At 50.7% G+C, this 23,802-nt stretch overlaps 13 protein-coding genes across 13 annotated transcripts; 8 read left to right on the top strand and 5 right to left on the bottom strand.

The window, feature by feature from the left end:
* Nucleotides 1-473: 473 nt before the first annotated feature.
* On the bottom strand, nucleotides 474-2,146 carry COCVIDRAFT_21122 (hypothetical protein; the record flags this gene model as incomplete). The annotated part of the gene is made up of 2 exons (XM_014694941.1): nucleotides 474-518; nucleotides 791-2,146. 2 exons carry the CDS (start codon nucleotides 2,144-2,146, stop codon nucleotides 474-476), a joined length of 1,401 nt encoding a protein of 466 aa, XP_014550427.1.
* Nucleotides 2,147-2,989: 843 nt separating this feature from the next.
* On the top strand, nucleotides 2,990-3,466 carry COCVIDRAFT_31836 (hypothetical protein; the record flags this gene model as incomplete). The annotated part of the gene is made up of 2 exons (XM_014694940.1): nucleotides 2,990-3,088; nucleotides 3,149-3,466. 2 exons carry the CDS (start codon nucleotides 2,990-2,992, stop codon nucleotides 3,464-3,466), a joined length of 417 nt encoding a protein of 138 aa, XP_014550426.1.
* A 994-nt stretch (nucleotides 3,467-4,460) lies between these two features.
* COCVIDRAFT_115510 (hypothetical protein) lies at nucleotides 4,461-5,912 on the top strand (the record flags this gene model as incomplete). Its single annotated transcript, XM_014694939.1, has 8 exons — nucleotides 4,461-4,637; nucleotides 4,697-4,731; nucleotides 4,782-4,855; nucleotides 4,912-5,130; nucleotides 5,183-5,368; nucleotides 5,427-5,572; nucleotides 5,623-5,734; nucleotides 5,785-5,912. 8 exons carry the CDS (start codon nucleotides 4,461-4,463, stop codon nucleotides 5,910-5,912), a joined length of 1,077 nt encoding a protein of 358 aa, XP_014550425.1.
* A 955-nt stretch (nucleotides 5,913-6,867) lies between these two features.
* On the bottom strand, nucleotides 6,868-7,373 carry COCVIDRAFT_43049 (hypothetical protein; the record flags this gene model as incomplete). The annotated part of the gene is made up of 4 exons (XM_014694938.1): nucleotides 6,868-6,938; nucleotides 6,971-7,115; nucleotides 7,170-7,247; nucleotides 7,305-7,373. 4 exons carry the CDS (start codon nucleotides 7,371-7,373, stop codon nucleotides 6,868-6,870), a joined length of 363 nt encoding a protein of 120 aa, XP_014550424.1.
* A 320-nt stretch (nucleotides 7,374-7,693) lies between these two features.
* On the top strand, nucleotides 7,694-9,481 carry COCVIDRAFT_31833 (hypothetical protein; the record flags this gene model as incomplete). The annotated part of the gene is made up of 8 exons (XM_014694937.1): nucleotides 7,694-7,910; nucleotides 7,969-8,050; nucleotides 8,099-8,123; nucleotides 8,180-8,458; nucleotides 8,508-8,743; nucleotides 8,792-9,005; nucleotides 9,052-9,237; nucleotides 9,287-9,481. The coding sequence occupies 8 exons, from the start codon at nucleotides 7,694-7,696 to the stop codon at nucleotides 9,479-9,481; spliced, it is 1,434 nt and encodes a 477-aa protein (XP_014550423.1).
* Nucleotides 9,482-9,623: 142 nt separating this feature from the next.
* On the bottom strand, nucleotides 9,624-10,408 carry COCVIDRAFT_43047 (hypothetical protein; the record flags this gene model as incomplete). Its single annotated transcript, XM_014694936.1, has 4 exons — nucleotides 9,624-9,727; nucleotides 9,786-9,964; nucleotides 10,145-10,271; nucleotides 10,393-10,408. 4 exons carry the CDS (start codon nucleotides 10,406-10,408, stop codon nucleotides 9,624-9,626), a joined length of 426 nt encoding a protein of 141 aa, XP_014550422.1.
* Nucleotides 10,409-10,690: 282 nt separating this feature from the next.
* On the top strand, nucleotides 10,691-11,978 carry COCVIDRAFT_31831 (hypothetical protein; the record flags this gene model as incomplete). Its single annotated transcript, XM_014694935.1, has 3 exons — nucleotides 10,691-10,764; nucleotides 10,890-11,505; nucleotides 11,709-11,978. 3 exons carry the CDS (start codon nucleotides 10,691-10,693, stop codon nucleotides 11,976-11,978), a joined length of 960 nt encoding a protein of 319 aa, XP_014550421.1.
* Nucleotides 11,979-12,593: 615 nt separating this feature from the next.
* Nucleotides 12,594-12,993, bottom strand: COCVIDRAFT_43045 (hypothetical protein; the record flags this gene model as incomplete). The annotated part of the gene is made up of 3 exons (XM_014694934.1): nucleotides 12,594-12,655; nucleotides 12,698-12,797; nucleotides 12,883-12,993. 3 exons carry the CDS (start codon nucleotides 12,991-12,993, stop codon nucleotides 12,594-12,596), a joined length of 273 nt encoding a protein of 90 aa, XP_014550420.1.
* A 553-nt stretch (nucleotides 12,994-13,546) lies between these two features.
* Nucleotides 13,547-14,247, bottom strand: COCVIDRAFT_21116 (hypothetical protein; the record flags this gene model as incomplete). The annotated part of the gene is made up of 2 exons (XM_014694933.1): nucleotides 13,547-13,948; nucleotides 13,999-14,247. The coding sequence occupies 2 exons, from the start codon at nucleotides 14,245-14,247 to the stop codon at nucleotides 13,547-13,549; spliced, it is 651 nt and encodes a 216-aa protein (XP_014550419.1).
* A 597-nt stretch (nucleotides 14,248-14,844) lies between these two features.
* On the top strand, nucleotides 14,845-18,506 carry COCVIDRAFT_31830 (hypothetical protein; the record flags this gene model as incomplete). The annotated part of the gene is made up of 6 exons (XM_014694932.1): nucleotides 14,845-15,496; nucleotides 15,618-17,356; nucleotides 17,406-17,715; nucleotides 17,773-18,030; nucleotides 18,081-18,308; nucleotides 18,358-18,506. The coding sequence occupies 6 exons, from the start codon at nucleotides 14,845-14,847 to the stop codon at nucleotides 18,504-18,506; spliced, it is 3,336 nt and encodes a 1,111-aa protein (XP_014550418.1).
* Nucleotides 18,507-19,433: 927 nt separating this feature from the next.
* COCVIDRAFT_43042 (hypothetical protein) lies at nucleotides 19,434-20,104 on the top strand (the record flags this gene model as incomplete). Its single annotated transcript, XM_014694931.1, has 2 exons — nucleotides 19,434-19,668; nucleotides 19,767-20,104. 2 exons carry the CDS (start codon nucleotides 19,434-19,436, stop codon nucleotides 20,102-20,104), a joined length of 573 nt encoding a protein of 190 aa, XP_014550417.1.
* A 143-nt stretch (nucleotides 20,105-20,247) lies between these two features.
* Nucleotides 20,248-20,706, top strand: COCVIDRAFT_115500 (hypothetical protein; the record flags this gene model as incomplete). The annotated part of the gene is made up of 1 exon (XM_014694930.1): nucleotides 20,248-20,706. The coding sequence occupies one exon, from the start codon at nucleotides 20,248-20,250 to the stop codon at nucleotides 20,704-20,706; it is 459 nt and encodes a 152-aa protein (XP_014550416.1).
* Nucleotides 20,707-21,098: 392 nt separating this feature from the next.
* Nucleotides 21,099-21,341, top strand: COCVIDRAFT_115490 (hypothetical protein; the record flags this gene model as incomplete). The annotated part of the gene is made up of 1 exon (XM_014694929.1): nucleotides 21,099-21,341. A coding segment is annotated over one exon (243 nt), but the record flags the coding sequence as incomplete, so codon positions are not given.
* Nucleotides 21,342-23,802: the final 2,461 nt, after the last annotated feature.

Genomic DNA, 23,802 nt, shown 5'->3' with positions numbered 1-23,802 from the left:
GGGGAGGCGGCACTTGCACCCATGTCGGTACCGTGGAGAGAATGGGTGATCGAGGGTGCGAAATGGGGGGCGGGATCGGGTGTGTTCCGTGCAGAGCGCGGATGTGTTGGGGGGATTGCATTCCATGTGGAATCGAGTGGGATGGGGGAACGAAATGACGACATGTGGGAAAGCAAGAGAGAGAGAGAGATGGAGATGAAGAAAAGGATATGGCGCGTAGCAAGAAAAAAAACAATGTAGGAAAGCTGCAATGGTACTGGGAGCGATATTCTCATCATAATGCTCGTGAGCTTGTTTGCAATTGTTCTTTCTCGATGTTGTCTAACCCTAAACCGTCGGTCTAATCGATAGAACCACGCGCAATGTATCTCGCATGCATACGAAAATACTAAATGCGATACACAACGAACTTTCATTGTCTCTCGCACGAATTTCCACAAGAAAAGTAGTTGGGTTTCCTCCCCCAGCTTTCTCTAGGTCATGGTGACGAGCTCCTCGGCGGAGACCGGATGGATTGCCTATTGAAGAAAAAGACGACATGTGTTAGCAAAGATCCATGCATGTATATATTAGATAACGTGTCAAACCCTTGATTGTGTGTGGCTTCCACGATTTTTCGTGTTAATGCCCCCTGCAGACGTGGGCACATGTTCGCAACGCATTTTACCAGGGGGGAGGGCGGCAAACCGCCTGCATATGCAGGCACGGAACAGCCGTCCAGAACGAGAAATTGGAAGGAATGGAAGGAAGGCGTAAGGGAGGGGAGGGGAGAGATAAAAAAGATACGTACCACGCAACTGTCGAAATCCTTCTTGGTAGCACCCATCTTGATCGCCACGCCGAATCCTTGCAGGATCTCGCTGCTTCCCTGGCCAAGGATGTGCAGACCGACTACCTTCTCCTCTGGGCCTGCACAGATGATCTTGTACGCAGTGGGCTGCTTATGCTCTTGATCCATCATGGCAAAGTACATTGCCTTGAATTCTGTCTTGTAAATCTTGATCTTATCGTCGCCGTACTTTTCGCGGGCCGCGGGCTCGGTCATACCAATCGAGCCGATTTCTGGGTGAGCAAAGACGACAGAGGGAATGTTCTCGTATACAAGGCGGGCATCGGGCTGGTTGTTGAAGAGGCGGTCTGACAGGCGGCGGCCAGCGGCGATGGCGACGGGTGTGAGTTCGAAACCGCGATCACAGACGTCACCGATGGCATAGACGTTGGGGATGGACGTGTTCTGGAATTCGTCGGTAACGATATGGTTCTTGTCGTTGACCTTGATACCAAAATCCTTGATCTTGAGGTCCTCAATTTCAGGCACACGTCCTGTCGCGAAAAGGACAGTCTCAACCTCGACAGTGGATTCCTTTTTGCTCTCTGTTTCCTGGTAGGTGACACGCTTCATTCCGTTTCCGATATCCTCTACTTTCGTAATCTGTGTACCCTTGTATAGGTTGATGCCTTGACGCTCGTACTCCTGAGTCACGGTGTCCTGGATCATGGGATCGAAGCTTCGGAGGAGCTTCTGGCCGCGAATGAAAAAGTGTGTTTTGGTGCCGAGAGCGTGTAGCATGCCGGTCATCTCAACACCAATGTATCCCGCACCGCTTGTTGCGATACTCTTCGGCTGCTTCTCAAGCTCGAAGAACCCGTCGCTGTCGATGCAGAGTTCTTTTCCGGGAATATCAGGGATAACTGGGCGTCCACCAGTTGCGATGAGAATGTGTTTCGCCTTGATGCGCTGAGTGCCTCCTTCATTCAGTGCGACTTCGACCTCATCCTTTGCGACGAATTTTGCGCGCCCCCTCAGGTGCTCAATCTCGTCCCTGTTCAGATTGTTCTCGTAGATGCCATTCAGGCGGGTAACATAGTCATCCCGCTTCTTTTTGAAGTATGGCCAGTCGAATTCCGGTACCCCGCCAACCTTGAAGCCGTATGCGGATGCGTCCTTGAACGTCTCTGCGATTGCTGCCGCATTCCAAGTCACTTTCTTCGGTACACAGCCTACATTAACGCAAGTACCACCGTATCGTTTCGACTCGACAGCAATAACCTTTGCGCCGTGTTTGGCGGCTCGTCGGCCAGAGGCGATACCCCCACTGCCAATACCGATGACTAGGTAATCACATTCCTTGGTCTCGGCCGACATCTTGAGACTCGTTGTCGAGAAGTGAGACGAGAGGGTTGCTAAGCGTGAGGATGCCACTGCGGTTCGTGGAGACTGGAAGTGGGGTCGTGACAGAATGGTGTTTCTTGTGGATGGAGGGGTAATGGTATGGAGACTCGCAGATAGAGCTCGCAGTCTGTAAGCCGTGGTTCTTTGCATTAAGATTGCAGATCGGGTGCTAGCAGGTGCTTATATTATGACGACAACACACCCAGGCCGAAAATGCACCACCGTATTTAAGGACGGTTCTGGATTACTTTAGTAAGCCTAGATTATCCAGACACAGTCGTGCAGCTACGTCTTGCTGTGCAGCCCCTGGAAAGATTCCTAGGTAGCAGCAATGGGGAAGAAAAGGGCTGGACCTACGATGACAACGCAAAGGGAGCAAGGTTGCCGAGGCACGCCACTTTTGATTATGCAGAAGTTTTGCGATTTTGCGCTTATGGAATCAACAGACGATGACGCGACCTCGGTCGACTAATCAGGGTGCATACGCTATACCGCTTGCGATAGCTACTATGACAATTACCTCATCATTTCTGAGCTCCACCTACTGCGCCCGCACGCGCCTACACCAAAGCAATTGCATGTTCACCCATGTGAGATCGACTTTGGGATTGTTGGTGGGATAAACATGCCAACAAATGACAGCAGCAAAACTCTCCTTGGATCCGGAGTTCTAAAGCAAACCCGACAATTCCCAGACGTATCACGCCATCTCCACTGTGAGCTTTGACACTGCGTACTTCATCGCGCGTACGATTGAACATATCAATCTCGATTCACACTTACTCTAACTCTTCAGCAATGGGGGGCAGGCTTTCCATGCCCAAAGCCGCCGATGGCTTGAGTGAAGTCCCCAAAGCCGCACCTGGCAATGCATCAGCACGTTTTTCACGGAACCGTGGTATCATCAATGGTCGTGTAAGATCTCTCTTTCGGAGGTAGGAGTCGCCTATCATGTTTTCTCTGACCCATATACAGACGGTCATGGCACCGCTAGCTGCCTTTACCATGGCCGGACTGCTGTTCGTTTACGCTCGAACGTCAATACGTGCCGCCAAGCTCAATGCGCAAAAGCACCGAGAGGCAGATGGAGGTCAGATCAGTTGGCACAAAGAGAGCCTGAGGCGGCACGGGCAGATTGAGAGGCTGGACGATGATAGGGGAACGTTTGGAGAGGCGCTACTGGGAGATATGCGTAGGAAGAAACAGCGCAAGGCCGAGGAGAATCAAAAGGTGTCGGCCGAGAGATCGGAAAACGATGCGGAGTTGAGGAAGATCATAGGCAAGAAAGACTGATGTAGCCAAGAAGAGGCCCAGCTGGCGATGGCAGCCATGTCAGACGTCTCTGCAGGAGGAATTTGGCTGAGCTGATATATGCAAAATCACGAGGGTTGAGGATGGCGCCCACATGTACAAGACTGTTCAACGCATGACCAGGATTTCAGTAGTTCTTGAAGTTAGATATGATATCTCGAACATGATGTGGCATCGGAAAGGAGCATGGCTGCGGATGCTGATGAGCTTAATTCAACACACGTACCATGGTCCGCGGCCGGTAGCCTCTTGTCATACACGTCCTGTCACAGATGCAGGCTTGCTGTCGGATGGCCAACGTCGGGTAGCTGGAGCGCAAGACGCGGCGTGGAAGAGGCCCTAGTACCAGCGCGCGACTTGACGTTAAGATTGTAAATCAGAGAATGACTGTCCAAGTACTGTGGCTGCAGTAGAGGGCGGATGTGATTCGCCTGAGCTATAGCGATGCATGTGGACTGGGGTAAGTGTTCAGCTTCGCATAGGCGCGAACCGACCCCGCATTCCACACCGGCACTCTTGAATTACACACCTGTACAACGAGTTCTGACAGGATGACGGCATGGGCAATCAAAAAAGCATACGCATGCCCAATGCCAAAGCAGCGATCGTCTTTTGCGTGTGGTGGGCGAGACATTTCTGCGATCTGGGAGACACATTGAAGTGCGATTCGGCTTGTCGATCACAGCCATGCGCCAATCAGGCCATGGTTCCGGTGACGGTTAAGCCGCTTTGGAGTGAGCTTAACCCCACCATTCCATCACCACGCTCCGAATCTATACACACTCAGCATCTTCCGCCATTGTCGCCCACCCTCCCTCTCTGCCACCAACCCTTTCACGTTACACTGATCGCGCGCACTCCTGCAACCCACTGAGCCTGACGACGCAGCGGTCTTCATGGAGCTTGTCTGGCTGCTGGCCCGATCGCGATTGCCGTAGGAAGACAGCACTGTCTTCCACAGCTAGCGATAGCCGGTATGCCCACGCAGGAGGGGGAGAGGCCAAATTTACAAAGAGGCGTTTCCAGTAGGCCCCGTGATCTGACCGACGTCTCGAGAGCCGTCCTGCGCAGCGAGCAGGCAAAGCGATGGACAAAGCGCTACAGGACTGAGGTCGCCGCGAGCTCCAGTAGCCTGCTGTCTACCTTTGCTGCTGTGAGCCAACCCATTCACGGTGACTTGCTACTGAGCTCGGAGGCACTAACAGCTTCCAGTATCCTCTCGACTCGGTCAAAACCCGCCTGCAAGCGTATGCCAGTCTTCCCTATTCACTCGTAGAATACGCCTGACTCTAAACAGTTACAAATTCAACTCTTTTGCCGACTGCGTCCGCCATACCTACAAAACCGAGGGTTTCCACGGTTTCTACCGTGGTAAGCCGGTTGTTTCTCCGCGTAGTATCGAATGCATTCTAATACACGCGTCATAGGTGTTTGGTCTCCTCTCGCAAGCATAACGCTTGTTCGTACGGTGTCCTTCTCCATATACCAGCGCTCCAAGTATGCGCTTGACAACTGGATTTACCAGACTACTGGGAGTTCGCCACTCGTAATCGCGAATACCAAAGATGCATGGCCCACATTCTCAACAGTCGCCTGCTTCGGGCTGGCGGGGGTGAATGCGGGCGCAGCTATTACAGTCATTGCATGTATGCAGAAGGGGTTTCCATTTGCGGGCGAAACCGACTAAACATTCTCTAGGTCCGTTCGAGCTGACGAAACTAAGCGCACAAATTTCAGTGCTTATGGCCGAGCGTAACGATGGCGGCGGCAAAAACGAAGCGATACGGAAGAGTTACCAGAATTTAGGAACCTGGAAGACGGCACAAAATCTGGTCAGGCATCGGGGTTGGGGTGGCCTGTATTCTGGCTTTCATTTGCATTTACGTGGGTAAACCAAAGCATCAAGGCAGAGAGAAAGGTGTAGAAAGCTGACATTGCATAGTTCGGGATTCGATCGGCACCGGCATCTACTTCATTACATATGAGAGCGTGAAACAGGTTTTGGCAAAAGCACGCGGAACATCGCCCACACATCCGTTGGCAGTTGTCATAGCTGGTGGCCTTTGTGGGCTGGTGAGTTGGGCATGTGTAAGTACGCCTAGCAAGGGAGGAAAGGCATACCTAACCGTTTTTTATAGATATTCCCCATCGATACAGCCAAGAGCATCTATCAGCGCAACTGCCTTGTTGGAGGAAAAGACAAGGCCACTCGTCCGAAGATTCAATTTTTCAACCGTCGGATGTATCGAGGTGAGAATAGGTCATTGGGATTTTTCAGATTCGCTACTGACAAACTCTAGGCCTGGGTGTATCAATGTCTCGCTCCTGCATTGTCAACGCAATTTTCTTTACTGTATTCGAGTTCACAAAGAAGCGCATTAACAGTATGACTTACGACGACGAGCTTCTGCGCGCCAATGGCGTATAAATGGGAATCCCTTATTGTGTCAACATAAGGCATCCAATAGGCGCATAACATGCTTAGCTGAAAATTGTTACACAGGTTATTGTGTGTTTTGGATATGTTATCATGGGCACATCAACCAATCAAGTCAAATTCAGACAAACTCTGCAAGATATCAATCTACGTAAAAAACAGGGTATCTGGTGATTGTACTACCGTCCACTCAGCTCTCACCTTTGCCAGTTCCATAACAAACAGGAAGCTATCGCACAACTTACTTGGGCATTTACTACCATTCTCTGCTTTAGAATGTCCCTGTAATCGATGAGATTGGACTACTATGCCACTCGGGGACGAATCATCAATACTAGCTTGAGCAAGCCTAGATGCCAAATCCTGGACACATGTAATGGCGTTAGAAACACAGTTGAAGACCTCATTGAAATGGGGTAACGGCAGAGAGGAAATTTGTACGATGCGTTGACGAAGAAGAGCAGTTAGGCGGATTTTGTGAAATAAAGAAAGTGGGCATAAGCTAACACACGGGGGTATAGTGAGTCACATGCTGGTGCGTGCAATAGACGAACGCTAAGAATGGCAGACAGAACCCACCCCCAAAGGTGAGTGAGTGGTTGGTCCCGAATTGAACAACACAACTTGACTTCACTGCTGCGCTAGCAAGGTTGTTGGAGGATAGAGAAGCCTCTAAAGACATGGCATTTCGTTGCCCGTTGTCATCACCTAGGGTATCACGGAGAGACTCCCGACATTGCGCTTTTCGAAGTATTCATTGACCTGCCGACCTAACATATCTCATGACGCCGTCTTTGTTTCTTCCGGGGAGGGCCCGTGTGCAAAACCGTGGTCACGGAGAGGTCGTGACTATTTCTACCCCAGCAATGGGGATATGCCCGCTGATGAATCCGTTGTACAACCCCGATAAAGGCAAATGTCGAAGAAAGGAAGAGAAAGAAGACGCTTAGTCGAAAAGACCGAAGCCCATGTCCTCGTCGGACTCCTCCTTCTCTGTTGGTGTGTTAGTCAGATCATCTGCCATGGCCATTGTGTGTGGGCCAACGTACCCTCTTCCTTCTTCTCCTCGGCTGCTGGTGCGGCGTCACCGGCACCGCCAGCGGCGGCAGCACCACCAGCGGCAGCAGGGGCAGCAGCGCCGCCACCTGAGCCAACGTTCAGGAGCAGGTCCTTGACATCCTTGCCCTCAAGAGCCTATTCACACATCAGAAATTTGTCTTGTAACGCAGCATTGCCGTGAATGCGCACCTTGGCGAAGAGGGAGGTCCAGATGGGCTCGACGTCCTCGACCTTTGCGGCCTTGATAAGAGACTGGAGCTTGTCGGCCTGTTCAAATTAGCCATGGTGCCCGGAAATTGCACAGATGCACCTCGGGAGTCGTACAGTGATGTCGACACCGTCATCAGCGAGGATGAGAGCGGCGTAGGAGGAGGCGAGCTCGGCGGTAGACATTGCGACGGTTGTGATCGTGAGATTGGTCGTGAGGTCGAGGTGGTTGTAGTTTCGAGACTGCTGAATTCGTTTGATGGTGTGGAAGGCGCTAGTGGTGTCCTTCGCTTAGCTCGGTCTAGCCTGTTTTAGAATGGAGGCTGACTTTGCCCCTCGGTGACGTTCCAAGCCCTTTCCCCGCTCTCATGCTGCATCTTGGCTTCCCGCCCGGCTACGTGCAAGTTCGCATATTGCTGCACTCCAGGCCCTCACCAACCACCGAGTTAGGCTCAACCCCACCTCAAGACGATCCGGCCATCGCTGCATAATTCTTGTGGACCACCATGACCGACTCTCCACTGCCGCGGATTCCGCTCGACCCGAAAGAGCAGCCTATTCTCGACAGACTGCAATCCATCCGGACAGAGCTCGAGTTGCTGAAGCGCGACCGATCGACTTACTTCAAGAGCCAGGATGTCTTGAAGCTGTACGATCAGGTTATCGAGCAGGTCATAGTTTTGAACGAGATTCGCGAAACGAAGCGTCTTGAGCAGAACAAAGGTATGTCACGTTGCCACCTGCCGAATGTAGCCGCAAATCCGCTGATATCTTCTTGTAGTTGACTACATGCTTGATGATTGTTTTCAGCTCATCTCACTTGCATATCTGACCATCGGAAAGAACCATGAGCCACCAGCAGTGTATGCATCTAACCACTGTTTACTTTGCGTATACTGACCTCTCCGTAGATACTCATACGTCTCAACAATCAAAGTAGGACAAGATATCCAGTACATATAGTCCTAATTCCAAGTTCTAACAAATTTTAGCGCCTCCTGGATCACCTCAAGGAAGCTACATTCTATTCGCAAAAGGACCTTGAAGCACTCGACAAGAATTTGAAGGACTGTCGAGACTATGTCGAGCGAGGCAAAGATCAGTATAGCCCCCACCTTCTCACTCTTCTCGACGCTCGTATCAAGGTGTGCGAGGAGATTCTAGCCGAACTGAACCTCAACTTATCCGAGCTCACCCCCGAGCTGATACCAAAATGGGAGAAGCTGGTGTCAATATTAAGATCAACTTGCGGTTGCAACACACGATCGAAGGTGGGTTGTCTTTGCAAGGCACTCCGCGTATATGCTCACTGAGTCTTAGTTTCCTCATGATGAAATTGAAGAGTACGAGCAGGAATTGATCAAGCTAAACGAAGAACTCAAAGAATACGGAATTCATGCATATGAGACCACCGGTTCAACCGAAGAGAAGCTAGCCGAGATGGTTGATAAAATGCAACTCACCCAAGAAAATCCTGAGCCGGCACCAGAAGCAGAAACTCTCATTGGCACACTGTTGAGGCGAAACCTGCTTTGGCTTGCGCTAATCAAGCAAAAGTGCGTGCCTTCCTGTTCCTTTCCAGTCGTTAGCTAATGCATGTATAGGCAAGGACGCATAGCACCGGCCTTCAAAGATACTTATGACAAGCTCCTCACCATCCGAAACAAGCTTGAAAAGCTTACGCTTACGCAAGCATGGTCACTCCGTGAGACAGATCTTTGGGACTTTCAGCGTCAGCTTGACCGCATAGACGAGGCACGGGTAGACGGCAACTTCATTGATGCACTAGGGCGCCCATCTGAGATCTACGAGCAAAGAGTATGTGTCACCTGTACTATGAGAGCTTGTAGGCTAACATACCAAGACACTACTGTACCTCCTACGGAAGAATTATGCGCTCATCTACCAGTTGCTCTTAACATCCGAGCCTGTCTCTGAAGCATTGTTGCCAATATACAACCAACTGACAACTCTCCGAAAATGTCTTCTCGAAGTGAAGAAATTGGGAGGCGTATCATCACCAAGAGAACTGTACCCGTATAGCATGAAGGTTTGTGTTTCATAATGATACTTCAGTCTGCGTACTAATGTAGGAATAGTTGAATTCAATCGACAATATGCGTGTAGACGGTAAATTCATGGTGGGCGACGAGATACCTGATGGTCAAGGCCGCGTAACACAGCTTCTGGAAGAATGTTTCGAGCTCGCTTATGACCTAAGGAACGACGCCGAAGACGAAAGCTCTGCAGACGCTACACCGTCAAGCGAAAAACCAGAGCCTCTTAGCACTTAATTACTATCTTTCTTCCTTGCACGCAATCTCCAAGGCTACCACTTTCAATATAATCACCTTGTCTACTTCGGCACGTACACCAGCTGGGGAAGGGCTCTGCACCGGAGACGCTTGTTCTTTGGACCCCTGTACTTTACTATCTTTAATACGGCTCAATCATTCTCAACTGCTCGATTTCATCTTCAAGTGGCGTTGGAGGTGGCATATCCGCATCCTTAAATGTTAGGTGGCTGCCATACGATATGCCTAGATCTATTAGCGTCTTTTCAATTTTGATTTGGAAGTTTGTTTTCTTGTCGCTTACAGAGCTCTTCGCCTGCAAGAATGTCTCTCAAAGCTCGGTATATTATAATTTTGCGACAGAGATCTCGCATCCATCCCACATTCTGCTCCTGGGTCGAATGGTTGAACATGCTGCCTAGTCCAAAGACGACTGCTTGCGAAACCTGGTGATTGCCGTGCGCATCTGTTTGGGGCCAATTGCTGGACGGAGTTAGGTCTATATACTTGCAGTCAACTATTGACGTGCCTCTCTAGAGTTGCCGCCGAAGTCATCTAGGGGCTTGTGACATGGGGAAATTAAGTCTAAGTGTCTTCGAAACCAATGCACAGATTGAGTTATGAAGCAAGCATGTACAGGAATCGAAGAGTAGAGATACCTACTAGGTATAGTGATAAAGGCAAGTGTTCTCTATATGCTTCTTATTCTCGTCTATTCCCAATATCAAGACTGGACAAATGTCTATGATGGTCTGTGCAGGAATGTCTTTTGTTGCAAACACACCCCGTCCTGCAAGTTCGCATCAGCATGATTGAACACAAAGTCTATGATGGGACGAAACACATAACTTTTGGGGTGTCAGTCTTGATGACCAGATGTGGACATCGTTGAAGCTGGATATCTTCTTGACCGGACGCAACACCCATACTTTCCAGTAATTTTTCTTTTTGCGTTGGTAATACCAAAGACAAAACTCAGTAAAAACAAGTAATAAGCACAACAGCGCGAAGCGAAACTCTCGGCCCAACAAGTTGATTTCTTATGGCTCGAGCACATGAGTTCACGATATCGGTTAAATTTTATCACCGAGCTAAGTCCGCGCCGGCCCGATGTTTTAGATGCTCTCTGGTGATGCGCTTGCCCCACTTGAGCGTGAGCCTGGCCTTTTGTCACAAGCTCAGTGACCTTGCAACACAACGGCCATCGACATGGCTCAACAACGAGGCCCTGCGATGGGAGACTCTCTCAAGACAGCGCACTCGGTGAGCCTGAAGGTACTACGGTGCGTATCGCCCAGGCAAATGCGGCTCAATAACAATCGGTCCTCGTGGTATCACTGAATGGCCAAAGTCTATATGCGCTTTGTCACCGCTGTTCAAGAGAGGTAGCAGTCACTGACGGTATCAGACTATCTCGACCGATGCTTGCTACACAGCATTCACTTCCAAACTCGAAAGATCTGGGTATATCGCCACAAGCCTCGCTCGCCTACCCTTCTCAGCGAAATACCAACGATGCATTCATTCTCAGCCCTGTACTGAACCTCCCTGAGGCGTTTGGCAGTGCCTATGTTGGCGAAACATTCTCCTGTACACTATGTGCAAACAACGAGCTCGATCCATCAGACAGTACAAAAGCAATTAGCGGCGTAAGGATACAAGGGGACATGCAAACGCCTTCAAACCCTACTGGCTCACCACTGGACCTGACAGGCACACCAGACGAAGACGCCAATACTTCTCCTGGACCAGGCGAGTCGCTACAGCGAATCTTAAGATTCGAGCTGAAGGAGGAGGGAAATCATGTATTGGCAGTGACGGTCACATATACTGAAACAGCTTTAGGAGAGGGAAAAGCAGCCAGTGGAAGAGTGCGGACTTTCCGCAAATTGTATCAGTTTGTGGCCCAGCAGTTGCTTAGTGTCAGGACGAAGGCTGGGGAGATGAGCCCGAAGAATGGATCACGCCGATATCTGCTGGAGGCGCAACTGGAAAACATGGGGGAAGCGGCAGTCTGTTTAGAGGTTTGTTCTCCCAGTTCCGAGTGACGAGTCAGATCTACGCCACCTTTTGCCCGATACGCTCGCGGGCGCAGCGACTCAAGCACAAGCTCGATCGTGATCATGAACCGCCATTCCGCAACACATGTGGATCCCGGCGCTATGACAATAGCCTACCACAACCACGATTCCCCGGTATATGCCAAACCTGTACTGATTCTGAATAGGCTGTCGACGTCAATCCGAAACTGCCTCTAAAGTCAACGTCGCTAAATTGGGATATGCAAGCCTCAGGATTCAATGCGCCAATGCTGAGTCCTCGCGATGTTGTACAAGTGGCTTTCTTGCTGACGTACAAACCCGGTGAAGATGAGGAAGTCGAAGGCTCCAAGACTGAAGACGATAAACGAGTCTTGGGCCAACTAGCGATTCAATGGAGAAGCGCGCTTGGCGATAGGGGCTCTCTCAGTACAGGATGGCTGACGGCTCGTCGCTGAGGATACTACTTGACAACAAGGTTTGCAGGACCCGCTCCTAGATGGCCAAGAGTGGTAGAAATGGTCTTGTAATGACGGGATGACACTCGTGCCTACGGTTTATGAGGGGCTGATCTTGGCTATTGGGCCTGAATTGTTTGTGTGTGTGGATGACGCCTAAATGAAGCCAGTCGGAAGACACTCCGAAAAGGTGTAGGGTGTGATTGGATGATTACTGTCGGCTACGATTGGTCACTGAAAAGCAAACAACAGCGCCGCAAGCCATGTACATGGTGTATGTTGTGCGCGTGTGGGTGCCGTCAGCTCCACGGAGGACGTTTTTCAAGCAAGGTAGAGAGGGATTGGGGGGGGGTGAGAGATTGCGTGGTGGGCGCATAGGCATGTATGTATACATGTGACGAGGTAATTTGTAGAAGGGTGTGTTTGTGGTGTGGCTAGCTGCTTCCCAATCGAGGTAGCCGGGATGTGGAGGAGTGTCACTTGGATCGATCTGCAAGCGAAGCGAGTCAAAAGCATGTACGTTTGAACTCAGCCACCTCCGAGAAACCCGAACGCACGTGGAAGCGCGAAATCTATTCTCCTCGAGAAAGCAATATAGGGCTATTGCGTCAATGACTAGCGCGAGGCGTCGTCGTGTGGAGAACCGGCTTCGAGGGGAAAGGATGTGTGGCGCTGATCTTCGCAGGGCGTCATCAGCCCGGCAGGCAGGAACAGGGTACCCCAGACGGTGTTCGGATCCTGGGAAAGATAAGAGACGCGGCCAATGTCAGGAATCACGAACTGGCGGAGGGATCCAAGACGGGCGAAGGATTGACTGTGCTTCACGAAGACGAGGGCCCGCACATGTATGACCTTGAATGTTTGATTATGTCTCGGCTGATAAGATGGAAGAGGGCGAAGAGACTGGGCAGGCAGGGAGGCGGAGGAAGAGTGGGTGGTAGAGCTCGCTTATGTGGAAAGCTATGGGCCGACTACTTTTTGGGGGCGTTGCAGTCTTCAGACTTAAGAGCGGCATTGGGTGCGCCCTGGCCAATTTAGGACGTCGACTCAAGATCGACAAGAACCAGTAAGATCGACGGGTCGAACTGGTTTGATCATGTACGCAGTTGGATAGTATGGGGGGCACAGGCGTATAGGTATGTATGTGTGTACATTTGGAAGGATTGGCAAGGAGGCAGAGGCAGACAGGCAAGAGCCTAAATTAGCCTAGGACCATGGGGGTTGGAAGGGCAACAGCAATGGCAGCGGGATAGATGGCCGGGACACGGGATTCCAGACGGCTCAGGCACGCCTTGTCGGTGTGCAGATAGGATGCAGAGCGGGAGAGGGAGATTTTGTGTACATGTATGTATGTACATATGCACAGGTGGGTGTGTATGTAAGTACACAGTAGGACAGCAACAGGGCGGGCGTGTGAGATGTGCGGCTGGTTGCAGCTGGCAGTGGGGCAGCATGTTTTCTTTGTCTGGGACGTTGGACAGGTTGCCAGGTGGTGTAGCGCATGGCAGCGAACCATGGACGTGGCCAAAGTCGGCATGCCAGGCCCCCCCTATTGCTATTTGCTACTGTCAGGCCGTGGCGGCGGTACGGTTCAGGTAATTGAGGTGAAACGGAAAGGCAGATTGCAAGCACACCATCACGACGGTATGGTGGACGCAGACGCAGACGCAGACGCAGGTCGTATATCCTAATGACAGACAGCCCTGACGGTCGCGCGCGCCGACTCGACGGCCCCTGAACAGACAGCGTTGCACCGGGAATGGCAAGGCAGCGGCAGGCGCAAATAGGCCAAACCAGCCAATAGCAGGTCCAGGGTCGCGGTCGCGGCTGCTGGCTGCTCTCAAGGCGGGAAGGGACCCAGACTGTGCCTTCCCCCTCGGTGTGGGCCCCCCCTGGTCGTGCCTTCCGAGGACAGGGTCTTGCAGCGCTGCACACTGCACAGGGGAGAGGCCGGCACACCAACGCCGTGCCTGTGCACTGTTATGTATCGTCACGGCCGGGCGGTGCAACACACACATACACACACACATATGCCCCTCTTAGAATCAAAAGTATAATCCACCACCACCACCTTCAAGCCCGCGGCTGGCGGATGGCGGATGGCGGCAGTGCCTTGCATGGCCCAGCTGCTGGCGTCGACTGCCGCGGCGGCCACTCGACCATTGCGTGCATGCACACACGAGGTGCAGCAGTCCGGCCTGGCTGGGCCAAGCGCCGACACATGTTGACCGCGGGAGCTGTCAAGCGCTAACCAGCCTGCCCTCCTCATGCCATGGTGATAAGAGCGCAAGACGGGAAGAGGCCCTGCGATGACGGTAAATGGGGACTAGCTGCTGTCTCCATGTAACTGGGGCACTTGGGCCCGCGCCTGTCCTTTTCAATGGCTTGTGACCAGGCGCGCTGTGCATTGAACCCTTCTCCACCGGCCCTCTCCTCATTCACTCTTTTGTGCCCGCAGCAACCACACGCTGCCCGGCCTCACAAAACACCGCCCGCCCACCCCTACAAACCCTCTGCTGCCCCTGCCACTGCCCCTCACCGCACTTCCCACCCTGCAACCCTCATTGCCTTGCCTGCCACGTCTGCCCAGCCAAGTCAAATCCTCTCGTTGGGCTCCCCCTTCGGCGCCGCTCCATCTGCATTTGACACTTACTGTCGCACCACTCGTCGCCTCCATCGCCCATAACTACCCACCACCCGCTCACCACAAACACCCATTGGACCTGGCGTCCAATCCCCAAATGACATAGACGATCAAAAGGCGACCCAACGCCCGACACGCACGCCCCCCGGCTGCCCAGTCCAGTCCAACCCACCTTCTTTCGTCGACGAGTCTTTCTTGGATATCCTATGCCCACTTACCATCATGGCGCCTGCTCCCTCGTCTTCTTCCGCCTCGCCTGACCAGTCACCGCCCCCGCTCGCCGACTACTTCTTCATCTCCGGCATCGAGTCATCGCAGGTTTACGATGAGCGCACCCAGAATAATGTCATAGTCACTTCCCCACTAGCCCAGCCGCCCGTCGATGAGACAATCGAAGAGGACCGCGCCCTCGAGACGGATGCCATACGCCCAACCTCACAGGACGGCCTGTCCCATCGCGATAGGGGGCGGTCAAGGTCGCGGTCACGCTCTGCAAATCGCCTCAGCGAAAACCGCCAGTCAGTCAGCACAATCATTGGACCAGACGCAAAGCCGACGGCGAGCAACCGGAGCAGCGCCACCATCAAGGGCGTGCAGCTTGGCGGCTCTGGTCTAAGCGACCAGGAATTCGACATTGCCCTTCGCAAATTTGCATCTGAGCGAGATTCATTTCTCGAGGAGATACAGTTCACTGCTGGTGTGGCACAACAGTCTCGCTCGACCCCCACTAGGCCGCGCCCGCGACCTCAGCGCGTTTCACAAGCCAACCCCGAAGATGGTGTCGGTAATCTTCGTTCCGGGGTTGGCAGCATCCGACGGCGCATATCCACTATGCAAAGCAGCCTGAAGAGACAGCCGTCGACTGCAAGACAAGGTAAGTTGACATCATACTATGCATCCAAAAGGTCATGCCTGCCTATACAGCTACCTTTCGGCATGATATGATATTGCTTTTTTGCTTTTTTTTCTATCGACGATTGCTGACATGCACGTAGCTTCGATCCGAACCTCCAAACGCATGTCCGGGTACAATTCGGTAATACCAGCACCTCAGCCTTTCGCGCCAGACCCGGATATGCATCCTCTTCTCCGTCGCTACGAGCCAGTCCTACTGGATCGTTATCCGCCAAGGAACATGGTCGAGGAACTCAAGAGGCGCAACCCCTTTCCGGATTATGTACCCATGTTTGCTTTTCCAAATGATGTTAGTGTCGTCTCCTCGGACGAGAGACCAAAGAGCCAATGGCATGGATTTGCCATGACCAACGGAGATGGATCAAAGCTTTACGGCATTTGCCTTATTGTCTGGTTGCCCTTGAATGCCACAGCTGCTGAAGGCCTTGAGCGTCAATGCGAAGAATGGCGAAACCTGCACATGAATCCTGAAGAACGGGAACTGGCGAGCAGCCTGGGCGAGCGTCTTGCACTAGAGCGTGCCAAGTTGTCTCAGCTCCTAACCAAGCTCCCCTCGGTAGCTCCCGATTCTGAAGAACGCGAGAATCTCGACGATGAGATTGGGGCAGTGGAAGAAAAAATTCAGCTCATGACGGACCTGCTCCGTCCGGTACGACATGGTGCAGCCTCCAAGATTGAGGGTCTCACGGATGGAGAGACTGGCCTGTGGATCCCACGCGCCTATGGTGTATTGGGACGAGACGCGAGCCTCACGCCATTCTGGAAAGAGTGGTTAAAGGCAGTCACCGTACCTATGACTACTGGTGCGGTTCTTCGTGTGCCACCAAGCTCACCGCGAGTAGGCATGTGGCAACCGCTCGAACGGTACGTGGTCAATCTATGTGCAGAGGCACTTAGCCCGATTACCTCTGTTACACAGGTCGAATTAGCTGTTCGGGAGCTTCGAATGTATGCTCGGAAAGAAGCCGTCAACGAGTTGCCGGGATCGCGCAACATTGACATTTACGCCCTCTTCCGCTGCATGTCTATCCCAAACATCATCACTCTGTTCGAATTCGTTCTCTCTGAGGCTAGGATCATCCTTCTCTCTTCTCACACCGCCATGCTCCATCTTGCAAGCATGGCAATCACCAACCTACTGTATCCTTTCCAATGGACCGGCGTCTTCATCCCCGTTCTGCCATCTCGTCTCGTCCAGACTATCGAGGCGCCTTGTCCTTACATTGTTGGAATCGAACGTCGTTACGAGCCCGCTGATTACCCAGAGGACGATTATGTATTGGTTGATTTAGATGCCGACTCGATAGTATCCAATGGGCCTCCGCCGCCAGCACTTCCTCGCCAGCAGCGACGCAAGCTCATGTCCTTGCTCCAGCAGTCCGCCCCGCATCATACGCAATACGGCGTGCCCACTGGCCCACCTGCGTATGCGATCGAAGCATTCCCATTCGACACATTCGCATCTGAAAACCCTGGGGTTTTTTCGCATAGGGCACAGCCATTGACGATACAGAATTACGTTGGATTGAACTCGACCTCATTCGGCACAGTTCTTGGGCCACCTAGCTCCAAGCTCCTAATCTACAACGCCTTTTTACAATCAAGTGCTTTGAGTCGCGGAAACGACAGGCCATCAACAGCAACAACCATAAAGTCACACCACTCTCCACCTTCACCCAAGGTCTCTCCTGTTTCTACGGTATTTCCGCCCATGCCAGGCACGCCTATATCGCGCAGCGATTCTGGGTATGCTCTTCAGGCTAACCTTCGGGAGAAGAGATCCGCGCATTTCGACTCCTCAAGTCGGCGAAGTTCATCAGTAAGTTTGGTTCTCTTTATTTTGATCGCCCATGGACTAACGTAGCTAGTTTGGCTTTGAGCGTGTGCCGCCACTTCGGCGCCCTTCTCAGCCGTTCACCGGCCATACTCCCAGTGCATCCACGTCATCCCTGAGTCAAGAATACAAAGCAGCTGGCTCTTCGTATGCGCCGTCAGTGTATGCCCAGTCAACGCTAGCTGCATCAACCATCATGCCTGGTATGGCAGTGCAGCAGGTTCGCAATACCTCAACCACGCAATGGCAGGAGGGACATTGTTTGCAGTGGAGACCCAACGAAGATCGTGCTGTTTGTTCCATCTGCGAAGAAAAATCAGACGATGGTCTATATCGCTGTTCTGGTAAGTTCTGCATGCAAGCAAATTCCGCGAGTGTTTTTTTTAACTGACCTTGTATAGGTTGCAGCACGTATGCCCATAACCGATGTGTGGAATCTATCTGCATTGTATGTCCTACGGCGTTTCGTCCAGATCAGGTCCGAGCATCGTTTGTACGATGCTTCGCCAGCCTATTTTACACTTATCGACGTTACCTGGTTCCGGCTACCGGAGAGCGTAAGAAATCTGGCATGCATTATGAATTCAAAATGGATGAGTTCGTAAAGAGCTTGCCAGTGGAAAACGTGCAGTACATTACTGCACTCCAGCAAACACAAGGTTTGTAACTTTAACCCCCCTTTTGACGAAAATGTCTAACCATACACTAGCTTTCAACGAATTCATCCATGAGCGCGAGAGCAAATCAGCTGATGACCCTACCATCAAACTCTTCGATGAGGTTATTCTAGCGAAGCGCAACCGCGGAAAATCGTCGTTCTTCTACAAATCGAAGGTGGACTTTTTGTCAGATACAACAAACCACCTTTGGCATACTGCCTCGGCAACACCGCCAAATTCCCGCTTTCCAGGCGATTATCGTTCTGTCGTCAGTCGGAGTAAGTTATATCCATGCCCTCACTCAAAGCTTGCTAACAAATGTCGTAGTCCCTGCAAAACTTGATCCCACGCTGATGAAAGAACCGCGCGTCATCCAAGGCGTACCTCGCATACCTCAGGCCAAAGCTCGTCGCAAGCCTATACCATCTATGCTTGGACCAGGCAGCAATGATCCTCCACAGATACATATCTCATGATCTACATTTAAGCTTCCCGCTCTCTATAACGACGAACCCCGACCTCCATGCCTCCTCCTGTCTCGTCGTACTCTTACCTTTTTGCCTCCTTATTATTGTGTTTTACATACCTAGCGACGGAGTTTGTGGCGCATTACAGCATCATTGGTAGGGCAATTTAATAGTCCACTAACCGGTGCTTGCCCCTCAGATTGGATATCTGACGGAACAACTAAACTCTGATCTTCGGAATCATACTGCATTACATGGGATAGATTAGCATGCCTGCACATGGATCGTTATTGGATCCTCTGCCCGTTCTGGTATTTTGTCAGCTGTGGAGTTCTGAATAAAACAAGGCTCCGTATTGCGGATACATCGTTGTAATAGCTTTTTTTGGTCACTAGTCGCCCCAGGTTGGCGCCTCCGGTTCGGGACTGGCGAGCTTCTTTCTTTGTACATTATTGTTTCTGAAGTATACGATAAGAAAACAGCTGGCGGAAGATGTGTGGCGCCTCGAAAGTGCCTTGTGTATCACATAATATCGAACCTGAATCATCATTCTCCCCTTACCTCGTTGACGTCTAGACCAGTCGAGAGAGCAGAATGCACGTCGCCTCTGAGCTATGGCCTCGCGGCATTCGGTCAGCACATCCAATCAGCGCTTGTTTCAAAACTTTGTTCCTGACAAGGCCCGTTAGCGTGGACTTTAAATAGATAAGCGTCCAGTCATCGTCTTGGCAGACGCGCGGTGAGACGAGCCCCTTGGGGACTGCTCTTTGATGACCTTCTCGACGCGCCTCCTGCTTTCCTCCTTCACCGACACTCTTTGTTGTACATTTCGTTCGTTTTTGGATCGCTCGCTCATCCTCACTCGTTAGGCTGCACTATTGTTAATAAAAAATAATCCAACCTTCGACACCAGCAATCCTAAAACAGTCAATAAATATGCTCGGACACACCGTTTTTGCCGCGACTCTTTTCGCGCTTGCTCAATCCGCTGCTACTGCGCCCCCTGCATGTCTTCTTGCGGCTGCCGGCCAATACAATAACCCAGCCACCCTCAAGATGGTATGCGAATCCAAGGACATGAAGTCCTTGGTTGCCACGATTTGTCCCAACGATGTGGACGCTGCAGTGGCCGCGATTGGAGCTATCTGCAATGGTCAGGGTGCAAATGCTGGTAAGTACACTGCTATCTCGCGTTGTAGTCGGTGTGTAGAAAGGACAGAAGAGGAACTGGGACGGCATCAAGATCGACATACTAATACTGTTATGCAGCCTCCAACGTACCTTTGGCGACCGCCTCCCTGACTACGGGCTCCTCCCCTCAGCCTACTGGCACCACTGGAGCCTCTACTTTGGTCCCTCTATACCCCACCGGCTCTGGCGGTCACAACAGCGGAAATGGCACCGCTCCCATGTCGACTGGCGGTCTCATCAGCACAAATGGTACTGCCACTGCCACTTCCACTTCCACTTCCAGCGCGACTGGTACTCCCAAGCCTGTTACCAGCACCACTGGCTCTGCTAGTGTTCCCAACCCCAGCGGCGCCGCTGGCAAGGTCGATCTCGGATTCGCAGCTGTCTTCGCCGGATTCATGGTTGCTGTTTTGTAAATTGGCCGCGGAACGGAGTGGTGAAAAATAGTTTTGTGGAGTTGCGGCGATGTATTAGGAATGATGTTGGGTAGTTCGTCGTACATAATTAGAAACTATTTTGAATAAACATTGAACAAAACGAAACATGAAGAACAAAAGAAATGCATCACCCACCCAACCAGGAAAAGCATGCACAACTAGATGCTAATGTCGTGTTACATGTCGATTCTTTTACTTTCTCACGACAATACATTTGTAGAATGCCATCCAATCGTGTTATTTCCCATCTAGCTCGACCCAACATACCCAACTTTTTCTTTTCTCCGCATACACCCCCTTCTTCCCCAGTCGGAAATTGCTGGAGAATACTAACCCGCCTCTTGGCACGAAACCTGAGGCAAAACCTACCGCAGCCTCCCGACTTTATCGCGAAACAGCCCGGTGTACTCTCATCCCTTGGCGCGCGCCAGGTACAGCATCCTGACTATCGACGCCCCACACACACACACACACACACTCAACGCCTAACCCGACTACTAAAACCAAAGCCCATACCCAGGAGTAAAACAAAAAACGCGGGGCTTAGTCTACCCGACCCGCCATCTCCACATCAACAATAGTCCAAAAAGTCTAGACGCGTCCGCGGAGCCTAAGGTGTAGTAAGAAAAGCTGAGTCGCGCCATGTGGCGCATACATACATACATGTCTCGCATCGAGGAACTACCAAGTCCACCCATCTCCCCTTGTTTTCCTCGGAAACGCGCTTTTCGTCCCAGCAGTTGCGCTTCTTCTAGACGCCGAAATGGGGTTTAAGCGAGGAATGTTGTAGTACGAGGTTTTGGTGTGCGCAGGGAAGAAGGGGGGGGGGGACTTGGACTTGCAACTTGGGGGGTTGGTTGCGACAAGGGCCTTAGGTGTGCTGGACCCTTTTCTTGACTTTTTTTTTTGCTTTTCGATGGGTCCCGCTCGAGTCTGGTGTAAAAGGTCTGCGTGGGACGGCTGAAGTGCCCCTCATTGCCCCCCACACCCACGCTTTTCGTTGCTATCGCAGTTTTTGGACACCACCCCGCTGCTCGCGGCTGCCGATGCTGCTGTGGTCTATTGTCTGGTATATAGACGGTGTAAAAAATTGAGCTTTCATATATCATCTGGCAAGATGGCCGAGCGGTCTAAGGCGCTAGCTTCAGGTGCTAGTAGAGAAATCTGCGTGGGTTCGAATCCCACTCTTGTCAACATTTCTTTTTGCTCTTCTTGAGGTCCTCGTAGTTGTGGTGGTGGTTGTGGTTGATATCCTGTTTTTTTTTCTATCCTAAAAGTTGAGATGAATGGGGGGTCTGTGCGTCGAACCCCTCTCTTATCTCCATCCTATCTTCTTTTTTAAAGATGTGTAGACATCATGGAGACTCGTTTCTGCTTCAGCGAGTGCACTGGCAGAGTATGTAAGCCGTCATTGCTGATTAGTGTACCTTCAGATGGTGGTGTTGCCTGCTTCGAACTTTTTCTTATCGCGTTACCAGTGGATTGTCACCAAGCATACAAGAAAACATGTTCGTCAATAGGTATGTTAGATGTAAGGTATGGGGTGTCACGTTTTTTCGAATTCGTAAGTGCAGTTCTATTGCAATAGTTCCCTAATAGGGGTCTTCCCGTAATCAAATCTCTTATTACAATGGGTTACCAGTTTAGGGATATGCTTATTCTTGTTGTGACATTTCATAAATTGTCTGCAGTGTGGGAATATGCCGATATTCAAAGCATGCGCACAAGCAACAAACATTTGATACTCGACGCATCGTCTAGATAGTCTGACGAGTCTGTTTTGTATTTTGAATCCAGCCCCTGGAATCGAAACACTCAAGTGAACGCTACCATCTCCACAGAATTACGCATATGTGACAATACTGATTATAGTTCTTTTTACTGACTGATACAAAGACATGCATACCTGCAAGTGGTTGGCGTCCTTCTATCTGAGATAATCCACATATTCAAATAATCCTCGAGGTTTACTGGGCATTGTTTGCTGTCCACTGTTAGATGACGAGGCATGCCGTTCCAATCGTGCGCTGTGCTGTTTTCGATTTATTTTGAGTCTTAGTGGAAAGGAGTTCACTTTTGAAATTGATTATCTTGCCAGTCGCGATAGGAGGCCGTTTGCCTTGTGAAAATAGGAAACCTGGTAACAACATCTGATTGGAAATAGTGGTCAGCCGAGCATCTTTCAAATGGCCAGAATATCGTTTCTTTGGTAATCTATCCTGGGAACAGAAAAAGTGTGCCAACGCTGCAGGTCGGGAGCCTAATATTGTTAGAAAGAAGGTTCTGGACGAGACAATTCAGATTTAACCCATGTGATTCCAATAATAGTCTAGAATTGCTAGCTACCTTACATGAGTGCGCCATTTGCATGATAGTGTTCCACGGGTTTCTATATAGCTGTTGATCTACTCTGGTAGAGTTCTAGGCATGTAAAATATTGAATATCCTTTGTGTTAGATATGGGGTTATTAAGTTTAGAACGGGGAGGCCACAGTGTGATGTGCAAAATATCACGTGGCAGGGAATTTACGGTAGTACGGTACGCATTACAAATTTCAGAACTTGTTTACATATCCATTATCCTTGGATCAACTGGACCATATACTGATCTTTTATATAGAGCTGAATACAAATACTAGGTAGCCACCTCTTATCTTTGCTCTTTGATACTGTCATTTGAAAGAGGTTATGCGTTATTTCCTGGCCACGGGCACGTGAACGACTTCTCTCAGCACATTCCAAGATATTAAAAGTAATCGTGACTCAGTTCTTTCCATTTGACCAAGAAACAGAAGGCGATATACATTTGGACCCTTGTTATTGGAAGGAAAGCAGTGAAGATGTCCGTAAAAGGACATTACCACAGGAGCAGCCATGAGGTAATTTACTAAAAATACATTATGAAGATCTGCCTGTAAGACGATGTATGTACGATGTATGATTGAAAACTGGCGTTGCATGATGTCCAAGCTTTTGATGTATCAATATGGGAGTCTGATGTTCGTAATTTAACGAGAGCCACATGAGCCTGCCTTTCGTGCAAACTTGGCAATCGTGATTGGACATTAAAATGACGCAGCAGGTATCAGCGGCCGACTGTTCCAAGCAACAGCTCATTGTCCCCGTAGCAACGTCCCTATCTCTTGTGTATTCTACATACGTTACGGTTCTCAATATGGCACATGTAGTCCTATCGCAATTAAACCAGAAAGCGTGAGACGCTTGAGAGATATACGATTCGATATACCGCTATATCCTTCGAGTCATCCTTCGAACCTCTCCCAAGATATGATAAATCGATAGTCCTAGACTGCAGGATCGACTGCTTATTTGACCAACCACTACTCGCGCATGGCATCAGTTGGCGCTGATAGTCTGTCACTCGCTCATGCCAAAGACAGATGCCACTTCACATGCCAAAAGTACACGTACTTTTCAATCTCAATAGGCACCCTCGCCGTCCTATATATCATGGCCAAACTCCTGTTCTATTCTTTTTTCCTCCATCCATCCATCCATCCATCCATCCATCCATCCATCCATCCATCCATCCATCCATCCATCCATCCATCCACCAACATCGATACCAGAACTAAGACAACTTCAACATAATCATCATTCATCTTTCACCATCCATCACCCATAAATCCTCTTCTAATGACAAGCCAACATCATAA

Source organism: Bipolaris victoriae (assembly GCF_000527765.1).
Source record: "Bipolaris victoriae FI3 unplaced genomic scaffold scaffold_191, whole genome shotgun sequence".
Lineage (NCBI taxonomy): Eukaryota > Fungi > Ascomycota > Dothideomycetes > Pleosporales > Pleosporaceae > Bipolaris > Bipolaris victoriae.
This window is presented reverse-complemented; position numbering and strand designations above follow the sequence as displayed.